Source organism: Sinocyclocheilus grahami, unplaced genomic scaffold (assembly GCF_001515645.1).
Source record: "Sinocyclocheilus grahami isolate Dianchi unplaced genomic scaffold, SAMN03320097.WGS_v1.1 scaffold556.1, whole genome shotgun sequence".
NCBI classification, from domain to species: Eukaryota; Metazoa; Chordata; class Actinopteri; order Cypriniformes; family Cyprinidae; genus Sinocyclocheilus; species Sinocyclocheilus grahami.
Genome location: NW_015505735.1, coordinates 142,932 through 162,842, shown reverse-complemented (window position 1 = coordinate 162,842; position 19,911 = coordinate 142,932). Strand labels below are relative to the sequence as shown.

At 37.4% G+C, this 19,911-nt stretch overlaps 1 protein-coding gene across 1 annotated transcript in view; it reads left to right on the top strand.

Moving 5' to 3' along the window:
* The window catches only part of LOC107556117 (intersectin-2-like), a 49,862-nt gene that overhangs the window by 18,657 nt on the left and 11,294 nt on the right, over positions 1-19,911 (top strand). Inside the window, exons 3-18 of the mRNA XM_016239155.1 lie at positions 5,641-5,733; positions 6,240-6,303; positions 6,969-7,132; positions 8,373-8,543; positions 8,756-8,816; positions 10,754-10,896; positions 11,007-11,070; positions 11,428-11,565; positions 11,651-11,739; positions 13,869-14,164; positions 15,178-15,315; positions 15,469-15,609; positions 16,209-16,293; positions 16,444-16,583; positions 18,308-18,471; positions 18,911-19,158. Coding sequence (XP_016094641.1) covers positions 5,641-5,733; positions 6,240-6,303; positions 6,969-7,132; positions 8,373-8,543; positions 8,756-8,816; positions 10,754-10,896; positions 11,007-11,070; positions 11,428-11,565; positions 11,651-11,739; positions 13,869-14,164; positions 15,178-15,315; positions 15,469-15,609; positions 16,209-16,293; positions 16,444-16,583; positions 18,308-18,471; positions 18,911-19,158 — 2,199 coding nt within the window. The remainder of the gene's footprint in view (positions 1-5,640; positions 5,734-6,239; positions 6,304-6,968; positions 7,133-8,372; positions 8,544-8,755; positions 8,817-10,753; positions 10,897-11,006; positions 11,071-11,427; positions 11,566-11,650; positions 11,740-13,868; positions 14,165-15,177; positions 15,316-15,468; positions 15,610-16,208; positions 16,294-16,443; positions 16,584-18,307; positions 18,472-18,910; positions 19,159-19,911) is intronic.

Genomic DNA, 19,911 nt, shown 5'->3' with positions numbered 1-19,911 from the left:
CCACCACTGTACAAGGAGCTGAAGCGAGCACCGCCGCTTCGGGAGGTTCTGCAGCATGAGCCACCACCTCTGGAGAAGCTGCAGCGAGTGCCATCGCCTCAGAGAACACAGCAGCGAGCGTCACTACCACAAGAGGTTCTGCAGCATCAGCCGCCACCTCTGGAGACATCACAGTGGACATCGCCACCTCGGCCAGATCTGTGGTGGTGTATGCAGCCCAAACGCAACATAAAGCGATCCCCATCATGGGAAGCACTTTAGACAGGGGAATTAGTTCAGGAACAGAAGGTTTAGAGTGAGTGGGTTTTGGGGATACCTGTGCGAGCAGACACCAGCGGTGCATCCCTCACACTAGATACCAGACTGGTATACTGAAGGACTGACCTTGAAGATCTGGGTGCAACAAACAGGATGTGACGTGACTCTGGATGAACAGCTGTGATGTGACGTGACTCTAGAAGATCAGCTGAGACTTGATTTGACTCAGGAATTGAAACTGTGACCTGACTTGCCTCATGACGATCAACTGTGACTTGACTGGACTCATGACGATCAGCGGTGTCTTGACCGGACTCATGACGATCAGCGGTGTCTTGACCGGACTCATGACGATCAGCGGTGTCTTGACCGGACTCATGACGATCAGCGGTGTCTTGACCGGACTCATGACGATCAGCGGTGTCTTGACCGGACTCATGACGATCAGCGGTGTCTTGACCGGACTCATGACGATCAGCGGTGTCTTGACCGGACTCATGACGATCAGCGGTGTCTTGACCGGACTCATGACGATCAGCGGTGTCTTGACCGGACTCATGACGATCAGCGGTGTCTTGACCGGACTCATGACGATCAGCGGTGTCTTGACTGGACTCATGACGATCAACTGTGACTTGACTGGACTCATGAAGATCAGAGGTGGTTTGACTGGACTCATGACGATCAGCTGTGAACTTGACTTGACTCATGGATGACATGAGCAGGCTTTGACTTGGAAGACCTGACATGAGCAGGCTTTGACTTGGCAGACTTGACATGAGCAGGCTCTGACTTGGCAGACTTGACCTGAGCAGGCTCTAGAACAGCGGCCATGACGGGACAAGACTCTGGAACGGCGGCCATGTTGTTGAAAGTCTCTGATCTGGCGGCCATCTTGCGAACGGCCTCCGTGTTGGCAGTCATTTTATGACAAGTCTCCTCAGCAACTCCCACAGTAAAAGAGGAGCCGACAGATAACAGAGCATAGTCCAAAAACTCAATCAATGATGAACGGGGACCCTCATGGATTAGTTTAGACTTAAGAGGTTCATTAATGCCAGCACAAAAAAAATCCATTAATACACAATCATGGAGATTTGAATAATGAGCGGTGGCTAAAAATTCTTGAGTATAGCTTTCCAGTGATCGTATGCCTTGTTTAAGGGTTAATAGTAATCTTGTAGTGTCCATACCTAGCCATTGTCCATTTCCATTTGAAAAGCTGCTGGATCCTGGTGAGGCCGAGTATTCTGTAACGGGGCAGACGAGATGTGAGGCGTGAGGATCCATGTGCAAGCTTTATTTATAAACATGGTCAGAACACAGGCAGGGTCAAACAGAGTCCAAACGACAAGACGAGAGAGAGATCCAAGACAGGCAATAAACTTCAGGGCAGGTAGAGATCAGACAAGATGAGAAAACAGGCTAAGATCAAAACACGGGCAAACAGAATATGAACAAGACTAAACTCTAACTCTGGAATCACGGGATGGCTTGGTAAAGCAGCTAACACTAGGAGAGTGATAAATGCAGAACAATACTCGGCGACTTGAGCAGGATCTGAGTAGGTTTTTAGAGTGAACGGAAGTTCATAGACCGGATTCGTGACAAAAAGATTCAGATTCAATGAATCTGAATCTTACAACATGGAGCACATTTGTATGTTAAAGAATTTCAGAAATCTGTTTTCTAAATGCATGTTATTGATCCTTATCAAGAACGCATAATCTGTGCATATGTTTAATTAATTTTTTTTAAAGTTCTCTCTGGTAGTGTGTCGGACCAATAATTCCATCCACAGAAACCCCGCCCCTTGCAATCGACTGCAAGCATTTTGATATGCCTCCATCCAATAAAAAACTTTAAACCATTGGATCATTTGGACCAAGTCCTTGCCCTACATTTTTTCTTCTTCTCAATAATCCATTTCACTCGGATATATGTCTCAATGCAGAATAAAATATCTATCGCTACTTTTGTTACATCGCAACTGTGGTGGCACCATTCTACAGTGATGGTAAAGCATGGTGTAATACCATGGTGCTTTGAATTATACCTTCACACTGAATTACTATAATATTCATATTTAATAGTGTTTACATTGCACTTCATAGAATGTCATAGTTTCACAAATGTACTGTATTACTAGTTAAAAGGCAATGTAAGATGCTTTGAATAAAAGCTCCAAACTAATTCTGTACAATAAATGTATAGGTTCTCTGTCCAAAAATTTGGTAATACCTTTATACTTGTTTCTGAGTGAAATCTGAAGAAGGAGCCTTTCAAATATACTGATTGAGACACCTTTAAGTCAGCTCTCACTAATGTTTTAATAAAATATTTATCTTACAGTCCAAGATAAGCTAGAGAAAGAGAGCAGGCAGGGTGAGTGGAGTTTGTTAAATATCTTAGGTGTGTTTTGATGTGTGACTTTAAAGTGAAGCAAAACTGAGGCATTTACTCTTTAGCTACAATTTCTTGACTTTAAGAAAATCCCAGGAGGGATTTTCAGGTCTGTTTGTTGAAGGCAGCATCAGGGTGGTGGTAAAAGTATGAAAGCTTAGGTTGCAGGTTTAAATACTAGTAGTTGGTTCCTATGATCACTCAAATTTGTGTAAATGGCTATATGGGCTAAAGCTAAATAGCTATATCATCCCAAATAAATGTTTATGTCAGCACTGCGAGGACCATTTTGGACATGTTTAGGGATATGTTCTTTGTGTCTGCGAGCTTATTTGGTATCTGTGTATACTCATTTATTTTTTATTTTAAAATATTTTAGTTTCTGTCTAAGCACTAATGCTAAATAAGCACAAAAGCAAACCTGCTACATCTTTAAAACAGAGAACCACTTACACTTACCATTTTAATAGCTATTTGGGCCTGAATTAGTAATAAACCTCGAGTACATGTTTCACTGTGTGGCCTGGAGGGATCAAAATTTCCCAAAGGAGTACCTGAATACAACATCACACAGACTCCCTGATTCCCACACTGACACAGTCCGTTGCCACGTTTCAATGTTAGGAGATTGAGGAACCGTTTGTCCTTGACTACTCTGTAAAAGTAAATGTTAGAGCTAAACTCTGCAGGAAAGTGGATCTCGTGGGCCAGATTTGAGGATCCCTGGTATATCTGTTTTAAAATTCACCATCATGACGTTGGCTCCCATAAGGTGACCAGACTCATGTAAAAATAAAACAAAACTGCTGACTATTAGAAGTACTATTCATTTCTTTAGAGCTTAATCTTTTTTAAAGAAGGAAAGAATTTTCTGATGGCTACTAGTTTGTTCAAGGTTAGACTATTTGCTCCTTTTTTGTCATAAAAAGTAGCTCCATTTTCCTGAAGTAAAGGCCGATTATCTCAAACTGTCAAATAGTTTTTATCTTTTGTTGAATCGGCTAAATTTACATGACGAAAAACATCACATGATTTCACAGACCTGCACTTAATTAATCATGATGGCCTTTTTCTGAATCTTAGCGCTGCTGACAATGCACGAAACATGAGCTGAAAGTGTGTTTCCTCCCCAGCGAGAAAGAGAGGCTAAGAATGAATAAGAGGATGGGCAATATTTGCCCCATTCTTTCATTAAAGGAACAGTTCACCCAAAAATGAAAATTTGCTGAAAATGTACTCACCCTCAGGCCATCCAAGATGTAGATGAGTTTGTTTGTTCTTTGGAACAGATTTGGAGAAATTTAGCATTACTTGCTCACCAACTGATCCTTTGCAGTGAATGGATGCTGTCAGAATGAGTCTTCAAGCATCTGATAAAAACATCACAATAATCCACAAAACAAATTCATTATTAGGATGTTTTTAACTTCAAACATTTGCTTTTGGCTAAAATATAAGTCCTCTAATCCTAATATTGCTTTCTCCAGTGAAAAAGCCATCTCATCTGAAACAGGAGAGAAATATGCACAGATCAAGCACAGACTGGTATTTTGGCCAGCAGAGATGGTTTAAAGTTCAAATTCCTTAATGATGGATTTGTTTATTATAAACATGCAGCTTTTCACTTCACAAGACATTAATTGATGGACTGGAGTTGTGTGGGATACTTGTGAACTATTGTGATGCTTTTATCAGCTGTTTGGACTCACATTCTGATGGCACCCATTCACTGCAGAGGATCTATTGGTGAGCAAATAATCCTTAATTTCTCCAAATCTGTTCTGATGAAGAAACAAACTCATCTATATCTTGGATGGCCTGAGAGTGAGTACAATTTCAGCAATCAGCATATCATTGTGACATAATTAGTGTTTACTTTTTTAAATAAATGTGTATAATGTGCATAGGTATGAAAACAATGTTCTTTCTAGCTGTTTGAAGGAAACCATGTAGTCAGAGCTTCTATGCAGCTGTATTTTTCAAATTTTTTAAAAGCGGTGCCAAAACACCAGCAGGTGATAAAAAGCTTGTCTTCAGCACTATGTGTGAAAGCTATGTTGAGATTGACCCACTTTGAGCATGGTAAGTGCAGCAGGTTGTTATTGGACACTGACATTTTTGATAGATCTTTGCGGGATAGTTCTGCAAGATGGTTTACGGTTTAGTAGGTCTGTGGAATATATCGCAAATGTACATATCGCAATATGCATATCGCTACATCTTGCAATATTTGGGGCCATGAACAAAAGACAAAGAGAAAATCGCTCACTGCTCTTACCTAAATAACTTTTGTAGCTTAAATAAGAATCAGTGCATATTGAATTCAAAGAGAAAATACTAAGCAGTGTTTTATTTTTCCGTTTTATTATTCAGATCCTAAACTCATGTTAAAACGATTACACTAATGTTAAAATGACATTTTTATGTAATGCTCGAGTAAAACACTACTGTTCACTTTCAGAAGTTGTTGTAGGGGTGCTTTCTTATTAGAATCAGAATCAGAATGAGCTTTATTCTCCACTTAAGTGTGCGCAAACACAAGGAATTTGTTGTGGTTTTACAGGAACTCTTGGTACATACATACATACAAATAACCATATATATATGACACAAGATAGTTATAGAAGTTCACAGAACTGACTCAGCAACAGCTGAGTAAAACTGTTTCATCTGAGCATATGGCACTTTAAGCATTATCGTATCGCATATCGAATATCGCATTATTTAAAGAGTTTAACTGTCATTTCATTAAAATATGTCAAATATGCAGCCTCTTTCCAGCAAGACATCTCTAATGCCTGGATCACACAAGCCAACAGCATTTGTCAAAGCAACAGACAATCTCACAGAGAACTGGCAGGAATTTCAAGACCCAAAAGGAGAAAAACAACAGATGATCCAGGATGAGATTTGAGAAGACAGAACAACAACAACAACAAAAAATCTCTTTCACTTTCTCTGTCCCTCTCATTGTCGCAGGTGGTTTTAATATTTGGGCTATAACTCCAGAAGAGAGGGGGAAACATGACATACAGTTTGACTCTCTGGCTCCAACTCTGGGCTATTTGTCAGGTAAGAACACACACACACATACAGTACTGTTCATTAGTTTTGGTATCAGTACGATTTTTCTTTTTAAAAGAAATGTATAATTTTACTCAGCATGGACACATTAAATTGATCAGAAGTAAAGATATTTAAAATGACAGATTATAGTTACAGAGGATTTCTATTTCAAATAATTACTGTTCTTTTAAACATTCTATTGATCAAAAAACCCTGAAAAATGTATCAAGATTCTTGAGTGGCAAATCAGCATATTAGAATGATTTCTGGAGGACCATATGACACTGAAGACTGGAGTAATGGCTGCTGAAAATTCAGCTTTGCCATCACAGGAATAAAATACAATTTTAAATATATTAAAATCGCAAACAGATCATTTTAAGTTATAATGCTATTTTACAGTATTAATGTTTTTACTGTAGCATACATACCACCTAAAACTTTTGAAAGGTAGTGTATGCACATGCATATCATGCTCTTATACAGCGCACATAACGTTTCTTTCTTTCTAGGAGATCAAGCACGAAAGTTCTTCCTGCAATCTGGTCTCCCCACAGCAGTCCTAGCAGACATCTGGTAAGTACTATACACACACATACACACACCCTTAATGTACATACACCCTTAATCCGGGGTACATACACCCTTAATAGTTTTTCAGACGACTGTATAACCCTTCTCATTTCTTTCCCAAAAATGTTGTATTAAATTTTAAGATCATGTAAGAAGCATTTTCACTAGTGACACTTTGTATTTTTGACCCCACTGCACATCTGTATGCGTACAAATAACCTGCACATATGTGCAGCATTTGTATGTGTGTGCCTGTGGGGTTGTATTTGCTATTGCAAGGCTAGATTTATCATAATATAATTAGAAATGAATGTGTGTGGGACAATTTGCATTTGTAGCCACGTACGTCTCTGGATGGTGGAGGTTCCCAAATGTAACCTCTTCCTGTCTGTGGTTAGTCTACTGGTGTAAACACTGTCGCCCATCCACAAACAGGATGTAGATTTACTGATACAGGGTACAGAATGTCTCATTCGAGTTTATAGCATTTGCATGTTCTAAAATTCTCTTGTTCATAAATAAATATGGTAGCATAACAAAGATCTGAGCTTACAATAATGCTGCTCAGTCATCACAAACCAACTTCTGGGTTTTCCTGCTGGGATTATACTAGCAATTAGTTCTCTGTAAGACACTTTTGATGAGAATGGCTGCTTCCTTTATTTCAGGGCATTGGCGGACATAGGAAAAGATGGGAAGATGGACAGATTGGAGTTCTCCATTGCAATGAAACTAATTAAACTGCAGCTGCAGGGTCAACCCCTCCCGTCCAACCTGCCAATCATCATGAAGCAGACGCCTACCCCTGCAATGACATCTTCATCACGCTTTGGTATGAGTTGATTGTTGGTTATGTAATGCCATGTGAGGTTTGTTTGCTTTGTTAAGTTTATGCTACAGGTTGTGATGCTTATAGTACAGGTTGTAAAGATGATTCTGATATTAAGACATACTGTATATTATTATTTTTATATAAAATCTTACAGAAATCTGTAAATGGACGATATTTTTGGTAATTGAAATAAAAGTTAAATAAAATATATATATATATATATATATATATATATATATTAATACTATCTAATATATAAAAATTTGATGAAAAACCTAAACTGAAAAAACTTAAATCAAAATGAGAAATGTTGCCTTGGCAACTAACTTGAACAATGTTAAGTTGAAGTACAAAAAAATACTAAAACTGAAATAAACATAAACTAAAGCAATATAGAATTGAAAAAAAAATAAATAAATAATAATAAATAACAAAATTACTAAAATGAAATTGAAAACTGAAAATATTCAAATAAAAGTTAATAAAAAATATGAATAAATATTATAATAGTATATAAATAAGAAAATAACATTTAAATAAAATATTTTGTCTAAATAAATAAAAAGTAAAAATAAAGCACCAAAATTGTTTATAATTTTAAACGCTACATGTGAATGTACAGATAAAAAAATTGATATTTAACACAAGATTTTCTACTGATTACATTAAACAGTGTTATTAAATTATGTGTTATTTGAAATGTTTTTAAAGATTATCCCAAACTGAGCGTTAGATGACGGGCAAAAATAAAAGAAATTTAAAAATCTGAAGGATATGTGTATTCAATCAAAGAAAGGTTTTCCTATGAATTAATTAGAGAACAGTCCATTTCTCTGGGCATTATGTGTCTTTCTTATGAGGAAAATGAGGGAGTTTATCTCCTGCATTCCTTTTAGGCCATAAAACCAGTGATATCAGCATTGGTTACCATGGAACCAGAGGCCTGTTCTGCTTTTCTGAGGTGTTAGGTGCATTTCGGGGGAAGGGTCCATAGACCCTCGTAATTGGCCATTTGGTTAGGTGATGGGGAGTTCGATATTATTTGTTAAATATAACAAAAAGTTGTGTGTCTGATTGGTCCAAATGCTACAGCAGAAATGAGCATGAACAGCTAATTATCCTATATACAGTTAAATGTGCAATATTGTACAAATAAATAAAAAAATCAGCTGGCAATCAATATGGTACTAATACATCATATAGAATTGATCTCATATAATCTGGCTTTGTTTTGTTTCAGGTATGGGTTCCATGCCAAATCTTTCTGCCATGTCAGTGATGGCAGCCCCTGCTATGACCCCTTTGGTTCCTGTGCCTGCCCTTATGTCAGGACTATTGCCTCAGATGCCCAACTCTCTCAGTGTGCCAGCTTTACCTAATGGCAATGCAGCTCTCTTCACACCAACACCAGGTACTGTAACCCCTTCTATCCTAAATTCATGCACAAACCACCATTTTGCACAGATGAACATTCAGTATTTACTATTTAATCTACATGCAGTGAGACTAAAACATTGATTTCTTGCATAATCTATAACTCGAAAGTACATATGAAAGTTAACAAAGTTCTAACAAATTTTGCATGTGCTTTAAGTATTTCTCTTTCTTCTTTTATCTTTCCAGCATTCCCAGTCTCCAGTGGTTTGAGTAAATCTCACTCGCTTTTGGACCTTGTCTCTAGCAGGTATGAACCGTCCATACTAAGTTCAGCACCAAAGTTTGTATTGGAATTGGGCATAATATCTATTGCATGCAAGCGTTTGATTGTGTTTGTTTAAGTAAAAGCTAAAAAAGACAGTGATTTTCTTAGAACTGCACTCTGAGACACCCTCTTACTCTGGGCTAGTTTTGCCAGTACTAGAAGTTTGTAGTAAATAAGAGTGTGTTTGCTGACAGAGTGCTTGAATAGCACAGCTGTCTCCTTGTATCTTAATAGGATCTTGTTAGGGTTCCTCCGAGAGTCATCCAACCTCCACGTGGTGGTACAGAAGCCTCTAATAAACCCACTAATTCCTGCTCAGTGCCTGTTTAAAATGAATTTGGGTCTAGGGCTGTGCAATATATCTAATATACACAATACATTTGGGATGATTATCCTGGTGATATAAAATTAAGCAACATCATGTATGTCGTAATCAATTTAATGGACTTTTTATTTAGCCATAAACTTTCCTAAATTTCCATTTCCATGGAATTTGTCCATTTCAAAGAATCATTTCAAAATTTAACTCAACAAGTCACTTGTGTCATCCCTCAGAAATGTTCAAAGAAATGTTTTAGTGAAAATATGTGTTGATTAATTAAATATTAAATATGCAGTGTTCTTAGAATGCATATGAACAACAATGATTAAATATGATTCTCTTTGTGTTTATATAGAAAAAAATAGATGAACTAGATTTTTAAACTAGATTTTTTTAGCTGTTTTTTTTAGCTATTTATAAAATGAATTATTAAATCATGTTAAAGGAATAGTTTATCAAAAAAAGAGAAAGAAAATGTACTCACTCTCAGGCCATTCAAGATGAATTTTTTTTCTTCATCAGAACAGATTTTGATCAATTTAGCATTACATCACTTGTAACTAATGGATCCTCTGCAGTGAATGGGTGCCGTCAGAATGAGTCCAAACAGATGCTAAAAAAACAATAATCCAAAAGTAATCCACTCGACTCTAGTCAATAAATTAACTTCTTGTGAAGTGAAACGCTGTGTGTTTATAAAAAACAAATCCATTGTTAGGGCGTAACTTAATTTACTGGGTCTAGGGCTGAATATTATCAAAAGAGTGAAAAATATATATTTTTAGCTATATCGCTCAGCCTTATTTTGTCTGTGCGTGTGCTTATTTTGTCACATTGTCTTATACATATGTGCAAATGTGTTTGGGTTTGTTTGGAGGCGTATTAACCAGTCACCAGGATGATCATTCCCCTCAAGTTACATAATATAAGCCTACAAGTCGTTTAAGACACATCTCACTTTCTGAACGTTCTATCATTCTTGCCCATGCTGAACTGCAGAAGGCTGTGGAATCCTTTTAGCGTTATCTCAGAATATTTAAAAATCAGTAAACTGACAGCAGTGAGTTGGAATACTGCAGAATTGCTCATAATAATGAGTTGTAATTAAGATTTTAATGGTCCCGGTAGTGGTAATTACTGCACTAACAAGGATTCAGCAAATGTTGCTCAGACATATCAATTATTAAAAGTCACAGCAGAATCTCACAGCACTGAAGGAAAAGCTGATCTTGCAGCTTGCCTGAGACCAGTTGTCTGTGTTTTATGATGGTATGGGTTATTGGTTCATGAGAAGATTATATTAGTGTTAATGAACAGCTGCTAAATGGAGCTCATTTGATAAGAATTTGGCATGCAAATGCAATTTCTGAATTCAAGAGTGCAGATGAGTGAACATGCAGATTTGGAGAATGAAGAGTATCTGTATTTAGCATTAGTTAGGACATTCAAGAATACCATACATTTATTAATTAATTAGGTGCAACATAAAGCCTTAATAAGTAAGTTTATTTACTTATTTAGAAATTAAAAGCATTACATATTAAATGATCACATTTATAGAAAAGCATAATAATCATTTATTTCTAAATTTCCACAGTTCTAACTCTTCCTCCACCACCTCCGTTGCGAGTAACTCCCCCAAAATGAATGCATCTGATTGGGCGGTGCCTCAGTTGTCCCGTCTGAAATACCGGCAGCAGTTCAACAGTCTAGACAAGCTGATGAGCGGATACCTGTCAGGTGATTGTGTGTTTGTAGATAATCAGAAAGAGGAGGCAATGGCTGTGTTTGCATATGATAGCATCCCTGCATACGTGTTACGCATAACTCTTTTGTATGTTTGTTTGAAGGTCCCCAGGTCAGAAATGCCCTCACAGCATCAAACCTTACGCAAACACAGCTTTCTACCATATGGTGAGTTCACGAAACACTGTACTCATCATATGAAACACTCATTAATCTCAAGAAGAACATGTTTTGATGACATTATTTGCATACACATCCTCCCCCCTTTGCATTGTTTAATAGATAAAAAAAGAATTATGTCAAATAAAACTTGTTGAAGACCCATGCATTAATCACTCGCACACATTAAACCCTGGATCACACTATATTGTCTAAACACCTACTTCCACAGTGTTGCGTCTGCTGTTTAGCTGCCAGTTGGATAATTAGGAACTGATTCATCTATTAAACATTTGAAATGCTTCCAGGTTAATCGCAAATGTGTGTGCATGCATGGGCACATTATGTGAATATATCTGTCTTCAGGGCTCTTGCTGATGTAGATCGTGATGGGCAGTTGAGAGCAGAAGAGTTTATTCTAGCAATGCACCTGGTTGATATGGCCAAGAATGGGCGGCCCTTACCTCTGACTCTACCTCCTGACCTTGTGCCACCTTCACTCAGGTAAGACACACAGACCCGCCCATGCTGGAATGAGTAAGTTATGGAGGAGACTGTGTTTATTCTGTGAGTGTGTGTTTGTTTTCAGACAAGCGAAGTCATGTGACCTGCTGAACGGACCTGTTCCTCAGATTAACACTGAGCTGATTGAGCCAGAACATCCACAGAAAAGCAAGAGTAATGGCATTTGCATATACATATACATATACATACAGTGGGTACGGAAAGTATTCAGACCCCCTTAAATTTTTCCCTCTTTGTTATATTGTAGCCATTTGCTAAAATCATTTAAGTTAATTTTTTTTCCTCATTAATGTACACACAGCACCCCATATTGACAGAAAAACACAGAATTGTTAACATTTTTGCAGATTTATTAAAAAAGAAAAACTGAAATATCACAAGGTCCTAAGTATTCAGACCCTTTGCTGTGACACTCATATATTTAACTCAGGGGCTGTCCATTTCTTCTGATCATCCTTGAGATGGTTTTACACCTTCATTTGAGTCCAGCTGTGTTTGATTATACTGATTGGACTTGATTAGGAAAGCCACACCCCTGTCTATATAAGACCTTACAGCTCACAGTGCATGTCAGAGCAAATGAGAATCATGAGGTCAAAGGAACTGCCTGAAGAGCTCAGAGACAGAATTGTGGCAAGGCACAGATCTGGCCAAGGTTACAAAAAAAATTTCTGCTGCACTTAAGGTTCCCAAGAGCACAGTGGCCTCCATTCCTTAAATGGAAGACGTTTGGGACGACCAGAACCCTTCCTAGAGCTGGCCGTCCGGCCAAACTGAGCTATCGGGGGAGAAGAGCCTTGGTGAGAGAGGTAAAGAAGAACCCAAAGATCAGTGTGGCTGAGCTCCAGAGATGCAGTCGGGAGATGGGAGAAAGTTGTAGAACGTCAACCATCACTGCAGCCCTCCACCAGTCGGGGCTTTATGGCAGAGTGGCCCGACGGAAGCCTCTCCTTAGTGCAAGACACATGAAAAAACACCTGAAGGACTCCAAGATGGTGAGAAATAAGATTCTCTGGTCGGATGAGGCCAAGATAGAACTTTTTGGCCTTAATTCTAAGCGGTATCTGTGGAGAAAACCAGGCACTGCTCATCACCTGTCCAATACAGTCCCAACAGTGAAGCATGGTGGTGGCAGCATCATGCTGTGGGGGGGTTTTTCAGCTGCAGGGACAGGACGACTGGTTGCAATCGAGGGAAAGATGAATGCGGCCAAGCACAGGGATATCCTGGACGAAAACCTTCTCCAGAGGGCTCAGGACCTCAGACTGGGCCGAAGGTTTACCTTCCAACAAGACAATGACCCTAAGCACACAGCTAAAATAACGAAGGAGTGGCTTCACAACAACTCTGTGACTGTTCTTGAATGGCCCAGCCAGAGCCCTGACTTAAACCCAATTGAGCATCTCTGGAGAGACCTAAAAATGGCTGTCCACCAACGTTTACCATCCAACCTGACAGAACTGGAGCGGATCTGCAAGGAGGAATAGCAGAGGATCCCCTGAAAAACTTGTTGCATCTTTCCCAAAAAGACTCATGGCTGTATTAGATCAAAAGGGTGCTTCTACTAAATACTGAGCAAAGGGTCTGTATACTTAGGACCATGGGATATTTCAGTTTTTCTTTTTTAATAAATCTGCAAAAATGTCAACAATTCTGTGTTTTTCTGTCAATATGGGGTGCTGCGTGTACATTAATGAGGAAAAAAAATTAACTTAAATGATTTTAGCAAATGGCTGCAATATAACAAAGAGGGAAAAATTTAAGGGGGTCTGAATACTTTCCGTACCCACTGTATAATATACATACTAGTGGCCAAAAGATTATCGGCGTCCAATATATTGCCTATATGCTGAATAATATATATGATATTTTTTTTATATTTTATTTTTTAATGATGCTATATGAGCTATACACAGAATTGCCAAATTTAAAGATACATTTATTAGTCAAAAGTGTGTGTTGTCTTTTAAACCTGACCTATGCATTTAGTACCTTATTAATGTATTTACCTGTTCTATTCAATGCTTAATGCTCACAATGCAGTACAGTATTGTAAATGATCCTTCCAAATATTGCTGATTCAGCTAAACAGTCTCTTTTGAGTTTGGGTTGAGATAAAATCCTTTATATTAACCTCATGATATAGTAATTTTTTTGAAATATTTAGTATTCAAATAATATAGTACATTTTTTGAATATACACTTTTCTGTTCTGTATTAGAATGTTTTTATCGTGTTGACTTTGATGACACTTGCCTCACCTTTCTGTCTGTCTCTGTCAGCGTCATTTGAGGATAAACTAAAGGAGAATTTCCAGAGAGGAAATGCAGAGCTGGAAAAGCGTCGTCTGGCTCTGCAGGAGGAACAAAAGAGAGAGGAGGAGAAGAGGAGAGAAGAGGCGAGACGAGAGGAGGAGAGGAGACAACAGAAGGAGAGGGAGGAAATAGAACGAAAGGAGAGAGAAGCCTGGGAGATGGAGCTGAGGAGACAGAGGGAGGACGAGAGGAGGATGGAGAGACAGAAAGAGCTAGAGCGACAGAGAGAAGAAGAAAGACTGAAAGAAGTAGAGCGACGAGAGGCAAGTGGAGCATGCAAGGGCAGACAGAGGTTGAACGACCACTAGAATGTTACAGCAAAGCCCTAAATTTTTTACACATTTATCCATGTTCTATGAATAAATTGTTTATACACTCAGGCTGTCAAAAGAACAAAAAAACTAAATCATGATTTATCTCTTGAAGGTTTAGTTAATAAATTTTTTGGTGAGTTGTGCCAGTACCTTTAAATATGAGTGTTTTTCTTTTTTCTTTTTTTTTCTTTAGTGTGCAAAACAATAGTGGGGACATGGGATAATGTCCTGAAAAGTCACCTTCTCCTTGTAATACCTATGTCATACCTTTGTCATTATACAAATTTGTCCTCATTTGTCACAAAAACGCGTACACACACACACACACGCACACACACACACACACATATATATGTGTGTGTGTGTATATAGTTCTACAAAATAATTTATATTGAATATATAATATTGTTTAATATTTTTATTTAATATAATAACTGTATAATATATATTAAATATGTAAATAAAATTGACTGCATTTACATAAATAATGTAATTAAGTTAATGTTGAAATATTAAGTTAGGAATATAGTGGTTGATTAAATTGTGCCTAAATTAAATAATTGAATGAATTATTATTACAAATCGGAAAGCTTGCGATTATTAATTATGAATAACTGTAATGTATTTAGTTTAATAATTCTCTAATGCTGCATTTCATTACACAAGCAAAATGTGTGTGTTGTACTCCTGCCCTGGTGGTCTTTAGAAATCATAAAGAACAGAATTAAACTGTTGTACTATATAAAAGTAGGAAAATAGGTTAATTGCTTTAAAAAATGTAATGGCATAAGATATATTTAATTAACTCACGAGTTAACCGTAATATATACTGTACCAGCGGAGTGGCTCCTTGCCGTAGGAAAAATGATGGGAGCGTAATTACGTAGTATAGTCATGCCTGAATGAGTGGTTAGACCATATATCTGTTGATTAACCTCTCCTTCTATGTTTCGCTCTCTCAGGAAGCGGAGCGACAGAGGCAGATGGAATGGGAGAAGAGTAAACGAGTAGAGCTTCAGACACAGAGAGAAAAAGAGCAGAGCGACGTACAGAGACTTAAGGACAGGAAGAGGCGTCTCGAGATGGAGCTGGAGGCGGTGGTCAGATTGCAATTTCTTCTTTCTATTTTTTTTCTCCTTCTGTATACCTGTTCAGTTCCCCATCCAGTCTCATACTGTACATGCTGTTTTCTGTGGGATTGATAGTTATAGTATATTACAACTTAAAAACATTTCAGTCTTTTCTTCTCCTAGGGTAACAAGCATAAGCAGATCTCCGATAGGCTGCGGGATGCCAAGAGTAAGAGGCAGATCCAGAGGGCCGAGCTGGACCTGATCAATCAGAAGAGAGATAGTCGTATTACAGATATCAACTCCCTACAGTTACAGTTTGAGGTAGGTTTTGTTTTTGTTGCATGAATAGCATTACATTAATTATTTTTTCTACTTTCTTTTCATTTTATCATTGTTGTACACTGCTGTGCAAAAGTTTGGGATCAATCAAATTTTTTAAAGAAATGAATTTTTATTCAGCAAAGATGCATTAAATTTATAAAAAAATGACAGTAAAGACATTTATAATGTTACAAAAAAATTATATTTCAAATAACTGCTGTTCTTTTGAACTTTCTATTTATCAATGAATCCTGAAAAATATTTAACATGGTGTCCACAAAAATATTAAGCAGCACAACTGTTTTCAACAATAACGTTTTTTTTCAGCACCAAATCAGCATATTAGAATGATTTTTGAAGGATTATGTGAGACTGAAGACTAGAGTAATGACTGCTGAAAATTCAGCTTTGTCATCACAGGAATAAATGACATTTTGAAATATATTCAAATTGCAATTGCAAATTTCTCAATATTACTATTTTTACTGTATTTTTTTTAACAAATACTGTAAATGCAGCCTTGGTGAGCATAAGAGACTTCTTTCAAAAACATGACATTTTTTTTTACATTAGTAGTCTATATGAATGTGTTTTTCCAGGAAATTCAGAGGCAGTTGAGTCGTCTTGGTCCTGAGAAGCAGCGTCTGACAGAGAGAATTCTACATCTTTCCCAAAACAACTCAAGTGAGCACTCACATAGACCTGAAGCAATCCGTGAATAAACGGCTGGATGACTAATTTCATTTGTGTCCATTTCATTCCTCCTGAATTCAAGGCCTGGGAGTATAGACATTTTTTATGTCCTTCTTTCTCTCATTCTTCTTCCCCTTTCAGGTCCTTTGATAAATGATGTGAAACAGAGTGTGTGCAAGAAAGATCTGAGCTGTCGGAAGCTGAAGGAGCAACTGGATGTTTTGGAGAAAGAGACCACTGCGAAACTCTCACAAATGGAGCAGTACAACAGAGAAATCAAGGTCAGCTCTTACATTCCCAGTGTAAATCTCTTACCAACATTTTAAGTGCCGTATTTTGATTAAAGCTAATGTGGACTTTGGGTGGGGGCTTGCTCTCTTCAAATTTATTTTAAACCTTAATGTCCCTGTGAGGGACTCACTTGTTCTCCATGTTCCTGTGATTAAAACCTACAGCTCAACTCCCAGCCCTGAAGGCAGAGGATTGAGCACTTCATTACACACTAACATTCACACAGTTCACACTACTAAAGAAAACTCAACACACAAACACTATCACTAACACACTTACTGCACCGGCTGGTCGGATCAGAAACCCGAGCATTATACATGTAGTACTCAGCTATTGTTTAGTATACGTCTGATGTTTTCTGCTCCAAGCCTTTCTTTTTTCTTTCTTTGAGCCCACTTTTACCGTTTTCTCCCCCCCACTGTATTTCTCCTCTTTCTTCTCTTCCTCTTTCCCCCGACTGACATTATAGTTTGTAGAAATGGATGATTGTGTGCTTCAAGGACTTCTCTCTTTGCTGAGCTGCTTAACCAATCTCTTCCTTCTAATAAAGGTTGACCTCTCTTTATCTTTCTTTCACTCTCACTCATATCAAATCTGCCTGTCTTTCATTCATTTCACCTTTCGCCCTAATTATTCTCCATGAAAGAAGTCTCACTTTACCCATATTATACTGAAATGAGCTTCAATGTCTGACCTCATAACATCTTAGTGTCTCTCTGTGCCATTTCATCAATTCATAGTGATGCCATTAAGTACACTAAAGGTTTCTACTCACTGCCCAAAAAACTAACTAAAAAAAGTATTGAGATTTTTGTTTTTAATGTTTGAAACATTTCTTTTTCTATAACTAGTTTATTTGTAAGCAGCAGTAAACTTAGAGCCAGGGTCTAAAAAGTTAAACAATCCTTAAGAATTTGATGCTGGAAGTGAAAATCTGTGACCCGTGTTATTTTATTTTGTATTTTTTGCTTGAAAACAGTTAATTGGCCTATAGAACTGGCCTATCTAAAATATTTATCATCAGAATAATATTTATTTCTCTCTCTCTCTCTCTCTCTCTCTCTCTCTCTCTCTCTCTCTCTCTATATATATATAAGATTTGGGTCAGTAAGATTTTTTTGAATGAAATTAATACTTTTATTCAGCAAGGATGCATTAAATTGATCAAAAGTGACAGTAAAGACAAAACAATCTGTTTCAAATAAATGCTGTTCTTTTAAACTTTCCATTGATCAAAGAATCCTGATAAAAATGTACCACAGTTTTCACAAAAATGTTAAGCAGCACAACTGTTTTCAACATTGATAATGATAAAATATGTTTCTTGAGCACCAAATCAGCATATTAGAATTATTTCTGAGGGATTATGTGACACTGAAGACTGAATTAATGGCTGATAAAAATTAATCTTTGCCATTACAGGAATAAATGACATTTTTAAATGTATTAATATTTTAAATTAACAATATTTCATAATATTGCTGTTTTACTGCATTTCTGGTAAAATATTTATTTATTTATGAAATAACATTAATGGAACAGATCATTTATAGGAGCTCAGTATTTTTCAGTAGTAGTAATTTATGTTAGTTTCGGCAGTCAGTAAAGCTGAGCGTAATGCAATACCATATGTATTTGAACCTGCACCATATTATTCTAAGTGCTTTTATAAACATGATGTGTATGTTGAAGAATTGTGTGGGTAACATTTCAGGAGTTGAGACAGAGGCAGAGCCAGCAGCAGGACGTCCTAGAGCAGCTCAGGAGGGTGAGATCTGAGAAAATCAAAGAGCTACAGAGACACAGGAAAGAAGAGGAGGAGAGGAAGAGGAAGAAAGAGGAGGAAGAGAGGAAGAGGAAGAAAGAGGAGGAAGAGAGGAAGAGGACGAAAGAGGAGGAGGAGAGGAAGAGGAAGAAAGAGGAAGAGGAGAGGAAGAGGAAGAAAGAGGAGGAGGCTGCCAGGTATTTTGATTTCACACACAGATATACACATTTTTCAAGCCATCTACAGAGTTCCCACATAAATGAAAAATATGGAAATATTAAGGTATTATATAATTGAGACATATAGGCTTTAAAAAATCATTTCAATTTCTGTCAATATTTTATAGTTTTGTAGAATATATTATAGTTTTTATAGTTATGTTCAGGTTTATAAAAAAATGTTTTAGTTAGTTTATCAATCATGTTTCTCTGTACCGTTTTCTTCCGTATCATATTTCTATTCTCAGCAAATATTCCCCCTAAAATGGCTAGATTAAACACCCACTCTTTTACCCACTCAACATTGTGCTCATGTGTACATTAGACAGGCGAAGCTGGAGCAGGAGGAAGTGGAGCGTCAGAGGAAGCTTGCCCAGGAGCGAGAAGCCAAACTCAGGGAAGAACAGCGGCGGCAAGCCGAAGCCCAACTTCAGGAAGCCCAGGAGCAGGCACGAGAGAAAGAGGAGAAGAGGAGGGCTGAGGAGAGAGAGAGGGGGGAGAAGGAAAGGAAAGAGAGAGAAAGGAATGAACTGGCTGTACACACTCAGCCCTCCATGACATACAATAGCACAGAGAACAAAAGTGAGTGTGTGTGTGTGTGTGTGTGTGTGTGTGAGTGAGTGGGTGAGGTGCTTTAAAAATGGCTTGTATTCATCCACTTGGCAATGAATATGATGTTTTCATTATATTCATTGTAATGGGTGTCGTTGCTCTCATGGCTTCATGATTCACTTTAATTACCTCCCATTAATTATCCGAGTTAATATAACAGACTCCACTAGAATGTGAGTGTTTTGAGAGAGGGAAGGTAATAGGCTGCTAAACATTTTCATACGGAATATGTGTATTTATATTTTAATTTCACATAATACTCTAAACTCATACTGTGTTCTGTCTCTTAATTCTTATTTAAATTATGCCTTATTATGTTTATTATAATGTTACTTTATGGTAATTTACCCAAAATAGAAAATCTTGTCATCATTTTCTTACCCTAATGTCAACTTCCTTTCTTCCGTGAAACACAAAAAGAAAACATTTGAATTACCGGTCACTCTTTTCCATAAAACTTGTGTGCTCGTCTTCTGAATTCAATTTTGTTTGAGAAACAGACTCAAATGTACGTAATTAAATTAGAACTGTTGATGGCTGCAATCATATTCATTATTTATTGATTTAATATGGACTACTTTTAGTGAACTTGAGAACTGAAACAGTCTGATATGTGATTGAATCATTCAGACCAGTTTTGTAAACTGATTCAAGTGAATACATTTACTGTAACTCACAATGGAATATTACATATATGGAATATTGCGGTGTTTATTAAAAATG